The sequence below is a fragment of the Castanea sativa genome, chromosome 11 (genome assembly GCF_040712315.1).
Source record: "Castanea sativa cultivar Marrone di Chiusa Pesio chromosome 11, ASM4071231v1".
Classification (NCBI taxonomy): domain Eukaryota; kingdom Viridiplantae; phylum Streptophyta; class Magnoliopsida; order Fagales; family Fagaceae; genus Castanea; species Castanea sativa.
In genome coordinates, this window is record NC_134023.1 from 31,364,297 (window position 1) to 31,374,762 (window position 10,466).

Here is a 10,466-nt window from a genome sequence, read left to right on the forward strand (position 1 = left end):
CGCCCCTTATGGTCTTTCTTGTGTCTTTCCCTACCATCAAATTAGGGTGGATGAGCCTCTTCTTTGTGCTGCGTCCAGCTATTGGGTTCCTTCTCAGCATGTTTTCCGCTTCAATGGAATAGAACTATGCTCAACTATTGAATAATTTGGTGCTATCATGGGTGAACCAGACGTTGATGATCTCATCTTCCTTACCATGGGTGGAGACCTTCCTTCTCTACTACAAGTTATGTTTGGCGTCCCTTCTACCATGGAAAATAGGTGGTGTGTCTTTGGCAAGCTCAACCTTAGGTTGGCTTTTGAGTATTTTTCCTGTTTGGCCCCTCTTGTGTGTGAGAGGCCGCGTTTGTACTTTCTTCATGCCTTTTGCTTATGTGCCCTTGCAATGTATTTCTTGGTCCAAAAGCCATATTGTGTGGACCTTCGGATGTGCATGGTGGCTTACGAGCTAGAGAAAGGTAATCTGGTGGGCTTGATCTGGGCGGAAACCCTTAACGGTTTGGATGCCTTTCATAGGAAGGAAGGAAGCAAGCTTCTTTGTGGGAAGTCCTCTTCTTCTTCAAGTATAATCCATAATTATTGCCTAGGTTCTCAACCTAGCGAGATTCCTCTAATTTTGCATAGGTTGCCTTTCGGTTTTCAACTCATTGAGGCACCTTATATCGTCTTTCATCATTGTTTTTATTTTTTTGCACTCATGCTCTCTTTTCTCTCTTTTTCTTCTTCTTTTTCAACCTTCTACCGTACCTCTCAGCACATACCTCCCCAAGCATCTTAGTGATGGCCGACTTCATAAAAATGACATAAGCTTTAAGGATTACATAGAGCTCATGGGTCACCTCAAGGAGACCGACATCCAGTAGGTCGTGGAGTGGTGGCATATCTCAAGCATGGTTCATAATTGTTGCAAGGATTTGTATGTGCCTTTAGTTGGAGAATGTCAAGCAGCTCCTGATGATGAAGGTGTCTTCCATACCGAGGTGTTCACCAATAGGATCTTGGGCAAGATTAGTGAGGCTTGGCCATGCCGTAGGGTGACGAAAGGCATTGTTCCTCCTCGATACATCTATCCCACTGCGAGGTACAAGCAATGGTTGGAGGATGACATGAAGTGGATTTTAAGGGATGAGAAAGCTTACATGAGGACTAGCAAGATAGCAAAGAGAACTGAGTGACCACCCTAATATGCCCCATATTTTACTTTTTTGCACTTTTATGAATCTTATGTCCTTGTTTTTGAATTTAACAAAGGATTGAAATGTTCTAAATCACCTATGAAAACAATTTTATCATATTTTAATTTGAGCAATGAGAGAATCACCTTTTTATTATATTTGCTTATTATCATCTCATTTATTTATTTTTATTTTCTTTTCTTTTTCCTTTACCACGTAATTTTTGTCTATGTCGTCCCTTCTGGAATTTCGCCGTGCCTTTGGTCTTTTCCCCTAACTTTTGCCTAAACCGCCCTTTCGGGTTTTCAATCTAGTGGGGTTCTTTTACCTTAATTTTTGCCTAGGCCGCCCTTTCGGGTTTTCAACCTAGCAATCTTTTTTTCTTCTTTCTTTAAATGTGGTATTTTTGGAGTCTATCCACGTTAATTGGGTGAAGCATCTCTTCCCCATCTAAATCTGTGATCCTTGTAGAACCTCCAAACATTATCTTCTTAATGATAAAAGGCCCAGACCACCTTGGCTTCATCTTTCCCCTTGAATCAAAATTTTCATCTTTAAGCACCTTTAGAATCAAGTCCCCTTCATTCAGGTTTCTCAGTTTCACTTTCTTATTAAATGCTCTAGCAATCCTTTTTTGGTACCCTTGTGCATGATATTGTTGCCTAGCCCTCTTCTCATCTATCAAGGCCAATTGTTCATATCTCACCTCAGCTCAATCCTCTTCTAGGACCTTGGTTTCCACCAACACTCTCAAAGATTGTATCTCCACCTCAATAGGAAGCACCGCCTCACTACCATAAACCAAAGAGTAAGGTGTTACCCCAGTTGATGCACATATAGAAGTTCTATAACCCCATAAGTCAAATGGAAGCCTCTCGGCCCAATCTTTGTATGCCACTACCATCTTGACTAGGATATTCTTCACATTTTTATTAGCTGCTTCTACGGCCCCATTAGCTTGTGGTCGATACAGTGAAGACTTGTGATGCTCAATGCCATATTCTTCCGTGACCCTTTGAACTTCACCTCAAAGTGGGAACCATTATCGGAGATGACCTCTTAGGGCACCCTAAATCAGCATACAATGTTGTTTTCTAAGAATCGAGCCACATGCTTAGCCTTCAATACGGAGTAGGAGGCTGCCTCCATCCACATGGTGAAATAGTCAATTGCCACCAGAATATATTCATGCCCATTTAAAGTCTTAGGAGCTATCCTTCCAATCACATCTATGCTTCAAATCGAGAATGGCCATGGAAAAGTCATGCTATACAACTCACTAGGTGGTACAAGGTTTAAGTTGGTGTGTGTTTGACAATCATGGCAACTCTTCACATAGTCCACACAATCAATCTCCATCGTATCCCAATAGGACCCTATCCTTAGGATTTTCTTGGCTAACATTCTTCCATTCATATGAGGGCCACAAAACCCTTGATAAACTTCTTCCATTACCCTCTTGGCTTCTTCCTTCTTCAAGCAACGAAAGCGTATACCATCATAGGATCTTCTATAGAGTTATCCTCCACATGGGATGTATTGTGTTGATATCATCCTAATAGAATGACATTCTCTCTTGTCGGCACCATCTAGATATGCCCCTAGTTCCAAGAACTTCATGATGTCATAGTACCACAGAACATCCTCTTCCTCTACGGTCATTAATGAAGCTTCGATCTTCCCTTTGTGCACTTCCTCATAACTTTGCTTAATCTCCAAGGGCCTTGTCCATACTCCCTCAGGTTTTTCAACCATGGAGGCCAAGGTAGCTAAGGCATCCACAAATTGATTTTGAGTTTTAGGGATGATGGTGTACTCAATCTTGTTAAAGGTTTCAGTCAAGTCCTCCAAGTATTTTTGATAAGGTTTCAAGTGTTCCTCCTTCGCCTTCCACAACTTTTGTGCTTGGGCTATAACCAAAGTTGAATCTCCAAAGACCTCAGCCTCTTTTACCCTTAATTCTTATAGAGCTTCAATTCTGGAAATACAAGCCTTATATTTAGCCGTGTTATTAGTTGCTTCAAAGTTAAACTTGATTGCCAAAGGTATGTGAGATCCCTAGGGAGTGGTCAAGAGTATTCCTATTCCACTCCCATATTAGTTCATGGCTCCGTTAAAGTACATCTTCCATGTCCCTAACTTAACATCCAAAATGTCCTCATTTGGAAAGTCTTCTTTACCATCTTCCCCCTCTATAGGATGCTCAGCATAAAAATCTAACACAACGCTCCCTTTGATATTTTTTCTAGCTATATACTTCAAATCGAATTCTACCAATAAGATCAACCATCTTGACAATCTTCCACTCAAAGCGGGCTTCTTGAAGAGATACTTCAATGGGTCCATTCTTGCTACCACCCATATTTGGAAAGGTAAAATGATATGTCTCAATTTCTGTATGACCTAAACAAGTGTGAAGCATGACTTTTCTATGGGGGTGTACCTAGTCTCATAATCATGAAACCTCTTGCTCAAATAGTAAACGGTCCTTTCATTCTTGTCATCGTCTTCTTATGCTAGCATACTTCCAACTATATCTCCTATGATGGAGAGGTATAGGAGTAAGGGTTTTCCATGTTGTGGAGGTACTAGGATAGGTGAGTGGAGGAGATATCCTTGATAAGTTCAAAGGCTTTTTGGCAATCATCGTTCCATGTATGTGGTTCATTCTTCCGTAGGAGTTTGAAGATGGGCTCACAAGTGGAAGTGAGCTTAGCAATGAATCGACTAATGTATTGTAATCGACCCAAGAAGCCCCTTATCTCTTTCTCACTTTTGGGTGGAGGCATTTACAATATTGCTTTGATCTTAGATGAGTCAACTTCTATCCCTCTATTACTTACTAGGAAGCCTAGTAATTTTTCAGCGGTTACTCCGAAGGTACACTTTTGTGGGCTCAATCTCAGCCTATAGTCTTTAATCCTCTTGAAGAACTTCCTTAAGTTTATGGTGTGGCTTTTTCTGTCTTTGAACTTCACTATCATATCATCAACATACACCTTTACCTCATTATGCATCATATTATGTAACAAGGCTGTAGCCATCCTTTGGTAGGTTGCCCCAGCATTCTTGAGGCCAAACGACATCACCGTGTAACAATAGATTCCCCATTCGGTAATGAAAGCAGTTTTGGTCATGTCCTTGGGAACCATCTTCATTTGGTTATACCCCGAGAAACCATCCATAAAAGAAATCAAGGCACTTCAAGCCGTGTTATCCACAAAGACATCAATGTGAGGGATAGGAAAGTCATCCTTAAGGCATGCCTTGGTCAAGTTTCTAAAATCCACACACATCCTTATCTTCCCATCCTTCTTAGGTACCGGCACGACATTGGCTATCCATTCAGCTTAGTGTACGGGTTTGATGAACTCTACCTTTAATTGCTTAATGACATCCTCCTTGAATTTTAAGAGCCATTCAGTCCTTATTCTTCTCAACTTTTGCTTGATGGGCACCATATGATCATGAGTATAAATGTGATGTGAGCTATCTCGGGGTCAATTCCAAGCATATCTTCATAGGACCATGCAAACACCTCTTGAAATTCCATGAGGAGTTCTTGAAGATCTTTTCTTTCTTTTTTATTTAGAGTTGTGCCAATTTCAATTAAGCGTGGATTCTCATCATTGCCCAAATTAATAGTTTTAAGAGTTGGTTCCATAGGTTCAATTTTCTTTTCCAATTGTTTATTAATTTCATTATCAAATTCATTTGAATCATTCGAGTGCATAATTTCAATGTTATGGGACACATCAAAGTAAGCCAAATCAAAATTCATCTTATTGAAAAGTACATTGGAACTTGTATTACGAAATTTTTTTCCCATGTTTTCAAAAAACCTAACCCAAGTCCAATTATTAATGGGCCCCACAACAAGCATGATGAATTTGGAAGGATCACTTGGCTTTTCATTGGTGATGGCAAACATGTCCCCACTTGTCTTCATCATGGTCTTCATTGCTTCAGCATCCATGTAGTTCACCTAATCGACCTCTTCTTGTATCTCTTTGATCACCATGGTAGGCTTCTTCTTAAAGGTGAACTTTTCATTAGAGAACATTTCCCTACCCGAATGCACTTTTCCATCCTTACCACCCAAGGTTCAAGGAAGCCACAATAAGGGAAGTTTTCTCCTTTCACGAAGTTCCCATTGAGAGTACCATGATTTTTCTTGATTCCATTGCAGCCTTCAAAGAATCCTAAAACTTCCCTAGTCACTTAAGTCTTGACATTGGGGGACTCAACTATCCCTTTTCTTTCTTTCCCAAGGCCCATTCCAGGCATTTGTCCCATATTCTTCATCATTTCAATCACCTCATGGTTACAATATGGGAACAAGTCGATAACATACCTTTCATCCTTTAACCCATAGTTAGCCATATTCACAAACTCAAAGCCACTCATTTAAAGCTCACTTCCTCCTTCCTCGAGTCCACAAATCGGTGCTATAATTTCACCATCTCCAAGTACTATATGGCAATTTCTCCTTTCCATGGGATTTTCATCTTTTGGTGTAGTGAGGAGGGGATTGCTCCATTGGGGTGAACCCAAGCTCTTCCCAAGAGAAGGTTGTAATTTGAGGTGATGTCCATAACATGAAATTCCACGATAGTTTCCGTTGGTCCAATATTTCAAGGAGCCTTAACAGTACCCATGACCTTCCTTGAATTATTGTCATGTGCCCTTAGAGTCAAGGGAGAAGGGATGATATTCTCCCTATCTAGGCCAATACTGAGGGCAGTCTTAAAAGGACAAACATTCAAGGCGGACCCATTGTCAATAAGAACCATCAGAACCTTGGCACCCATGCATTCAATGGTGATTTGCAAAGGTCTAGTGTGAGTAGCTCCTTTAGGAGGGAGATCTTCATCAGAAAAGGTAAGGAGGGGGTGTGAAGAGCCCTCGACTTAAATGAGAGACAAAACTTATTGTGGTGTAGTTTCTATAGGTACTTTTTCCCATTCAAAGTGTCCAAGAGAGTCTTATGATTCTTTTGAGAGGCCATGAGTAGGCCCCATATGGACACATGAGCTTCAGTCTTCTTCAATTGCATTAAGAACCTATCTTCTTCTTCTTTGTCTTCTTTAGGTTCCGTGGGCTTAAAACCTCCCCTAAATCTCTACCAAGATGATCCTTTTCCAAAAAGGATGGCTTGAAGTGCTTCCCACTCCTAGTGATATTTGGTACATTGTCCTCCAATATCCTTTTCTTTAATTCCGTCATTCTTTTGGGGAGTATTCCCCACACCGCTACTGCCTCCTTCAAGGCTTCATCTTCTTTATCCTATATCCTTTAGACTTCCATGGCTTTGATATCGACATTTGTGGTCTCTATCAACTTTGAGAAATCTCATTTGATCTCATCTATTTGCACCCAATTTTGGTATAAAGGAGGAGCCTTATGGTAATCGTGCAAATATTTCTTTATTATGTTGGGTTTGGTGATGACTTTGGGGTTTGAGAGGGTCCCATTGTCTATGAGATCTTGTATCTCGTGTTTGAGGTGGAAGCAATTATCGGTTTTTTGGTCAGATTAATGGTAATTAATGACAATATTCATTAAGGTTCCAAGTGAGAGGTATGAGATTAGGCATGGGTGTAGGGTCTAGAGGTTTGATGAATCTTTTGGAGGATAGGTTTTCATATGCTTGAGTGAGGGTCATTCCTAGGTTGGAGAATTCTCGGCGAGCTTTGTTTGGGTAGGCTAGTGTTTGTTAAGGCATGATGGCGCTTACATTTACAGGATTGGGTGCTTTAGCGGTGGTCGCAATGATGCTTGAAAAAAAGCCCCATTAAGTTCATTTTCATTAAGTTCACGTCCCAATTAAAGGTTTTTTTAAAAAACTTTTTAAATGTCCTTAGAAAATTCTTAAGTTCATTTTAATGAAGGCCCAATTACAATATCACTCCCTTCCCTCTCATGGATTTTTGCCTCTTGTTTTATTGGGCTTTGGTCCATTTTTAATAAAACTCTCATCTTACTTTCTTGGGCTTTCATTAGAACGCACTTAGAAATTTTCAACTCTTTGTCTCAAACATGGGCTTACAATGTATTTATCACTTTTGGGCTTTTCATTTTTATTTATCATTTTACCATTTTTTTTTTTTTTTGAAATGGCCCTTTAGCTAGAATATATTGTAGCCTTCCTCTCAAAATCCATGAAATTCTCATCATTTTGGGCCTAGGCATGCAACAAGGAGGCCCAAGATTATGGAAGTTCCTATTGGCTTTGTAGGATTTTGGATGATAAGTCCATAGCATACTTGTTATCTTAGGCCCAAAGTTCTCTTTTTCAAAAGGTCTTTTTCCACTTGGGCCTATGATAGCAATTAGGCTGTGGTCTTATGAACCTTTCAAGTTAAGATATACCTTTGGATTTAGGAACAAGCCTTTTATATGTGAGAACTTCTTTTCTTTTATCCCATAACATCTTAGGCTATACCTTAACTTTAGGGCCATCCCTTCCATTTTTACATCTTTTACTTGTTCTTTAGAATTAGGTGAACACATGATATATGGTTGAACAAACAAGAGATATAAAGGGTATCCTTTGTGATAACGTCTAGGATCTCAATGTGGGTAGGTTCCCTAAGGTTAAAGGGGTAGATAAGTAGGTCACTCACAACTAGGTGGGCTATGATTCCAACCGAGGGCCTAAATGGACCCCATAGTGGATTGGTAGCAAACCTTTAACATACTCAAAGCCCATTTAGGTGATGGCATCGATTGTGAGTTGGTGGGATGAATTTCGGAATATTTGGGCCCGAATGGAGCCTTCCATCTTCCCACTATTTACCAACTGAGGTTAAGGGACAAAAGAGAACAAGTGATATGTGTGCAAACAAGTATTGAAAAAGTTTTTATTAAGGTTAAGAAATAAAACACATAGGAATTAAACTCGCTATCCCCAGAGGAGTCGCCACTGTGGACACAAGGGGTGGTACCCAAATAAGAAACCCTAACATTCATCTAACATGTGAACACCCTATCATGCATCTCAAGGCAAGGCAGCAACCCCAAACATGGCAGCAAGCATATCATGGCAATCACAAAATCATATAAAGTATATAACTGGAATTGAAAGATACAGAACAAAAAATTAAACAACATACACCATCCAATGCATGTTCATATCAATGCATGACTTACCTTTAACTTAGCACCTAAGGCATTAATGCATGAGCATGTGAATGAATGTTCATAGTATTTAAACAAGACATAAACATAAAACCCTAATCTAAACATATTAAAGATAAGCAAGCATAGAAGACAGAGACTCGAATACATATAAACATATGGAAAAGGTTTAAACAGAGGCAAAACATGTGAAACAAGCAAACCAAGCAAAATAAGAAATTCGAATTAGAGTTTCTAGGCAAGTGCATGTGCACACAGCTAGAGGCTTGCATATGCAAGGTTTGACTAGTGTACACATGCTCATGGCATGCGTGCATGACACTTGTTTAAAACCCTAACCCAAAAAACACAAAACAAAAAAAAAAAAAAAAACAGAGCATAAACAAAAATCCTAATTCTTACAACCAAACATGCTCAAAACATAAAAGAACTATAAAAATAACCTAAGCAAACATGTATAAACGTAAACTAAGTAAAGAAACGAGATTAAAACAAAAAAGAAAAGGCTAAAAAGAAAAAAAGAAAAAAAGAAAAAGAAAAAAAGAAAAGTTAAAGCTTGATACCTCAAAAAGGAGTTCCCAAACTTTGATTTTGACCATTCCCCTCAGTCAAATCTATCACAAGTCATTAAACAAGTGACCAACAACGTTAAACTAAAAGGATTGGGGCTAGAAAAGGTCTCAATCAAATAAAATTGACTTGAGGGTGTTTTGTAAAAAAACTCCATTTTGATTCACTATTTTCTATGTGAATCTTAGTTTTTTTTGTGGGATTTCTTGTGTGTCTTGAAAATGTACCATGTAAGGCTTTATATAGTGGAAAAAATGGAGTTTGGAACACCTTCCAGACAATGTGGGATTTATTCCAAACCTCAGCCATTATTGTAGAAAACTTGTCTTTCTTAAACCTGCGTATGCAAGCACCTGCGTACGCATGCTTTGGTCCACGTATGTGGGTCGAGGGCCATTTTGGTCATTTTATTTTCAAAAATATAAAATGTTATATTTTCTATTTTAACACTCTTCAAGTCAATTTGATATTTGATTAGGCTCTAAAATGGCTTTAGGCCTTATAGTTTGAGCATCATTGGGAAATGGGGGCCTAAGTCATAAAGGTTCAAAATGTGGCTTTTACAGTCGCCACCTAGTTTTATGGTCTAAGAACCACGTATATATCGCTCTTACATGGAAGGACTTGATCTTACTACCAGAGTATAGGTTTGGAGTTTAGGTACGATTTTGGGAAGGTGTTAGGCACCCAAAACCGTCCAACCAGTGTGGTGGCTTCCACTCATTGTGTCTTACGTCTTAATCTCATTAAAGGCACATTCAATATTGCATTCTAACTCACACACACACACACACACTAATATGCATCTAACAATCAACATGGCACCAATCATCCCATAACCCTAACCATATATCTATCATGCTTATCAACCAAATCTAGCATACATCTATCATGGCATCTCATCCTAACATACATCTATCATAGCATCTCATCACATCATAGATCCTAGAATACATCTATCATAGCATCTCAAATTATCCTAAACATCTAGGCATGAAATCAAACATCAAACAAACATGTTCATCAAAATGTATGTTCATGTGAATGCATGGCTTACCTCACTTACCTTACTACATCACAACACCCATGGCATTAATGCATGATCATGTTATATGCATGTTGATGGTAAGGCAAAGAAAACACAAGAGAAAAACCTAATCTAATCATGTTAAGGACATGAAAACAACAAATAGAGAGATAGAGTCTCAAAAACATAAAATAGGGACAAAATAAAAGCATATCATATGAAAGAAACAAAGAAATAGAAGCAGAGAACCTGAATTAGGGTTTCTAGACACGAGTATGCATGTGCAGACATAGGCTTGCGTATGCAGGCTAGTTGTGTGCGTACGCATATAGAATCATGTGTAAGTAGACATACTTGATAAACCCTAACCCAGAAACTCAGAAACACATAAAATAGAGTAGAACTTAAAAACAGCAAACCTAGTAACCTAACATGCTTTTAAACACAAAAATAACAAGAATCTAAACTAAACAAACATATCTAAACACAAACAAAGCAAAGAAACAAGTTGAAAACTAGATTAAAGGCAAAAATGAAAGAAAAGAGGTTAGAAC

General features: G+C 38.9%; 1 protein-coding gene across 1 annotated transcript; it reads right to left on the reverse strand.

Annotated features, from left to right (window-relative positions):
• Positions 1–1,887: 1,887 nt before the first annotated feature.
• LOC142616349 (uncharacterized) lies at positions 1,888–3,537 on the reverse strand. The gene is made up of 2 exons (XM_075789222.1): positions 3,450–3,537; positions 1,888–2,195 (listed from the first exon to the last, which is right to left on the reverse strand). Exons 1-2 carry the CDS (start codon positions 3,535–3,537, stop codon positions 1,888–1,890), a joined length of 396 nt encoding a protein of 131 aa, XP_075645337.1.
• Positions 3,538–10,466: the final 6,929 nt, after the last annotated feature.

Coding starts and splice junctions, on each gene's coding strand:
- LOC142616349 (XM_075789222.1), bottom strand. CDS start 3,537: ATGGGTGGTAGCAAGAATGGACCCATTGAAGTATCTCTTCAAGAAGCC. Junction 2,196..3,449: donor CAAGATGGTTGATCTTATTG/GTAGAATTCGAT, acceptor TTTGAGGTGAAG/TTCAAAGGGTCACGGAAGAA.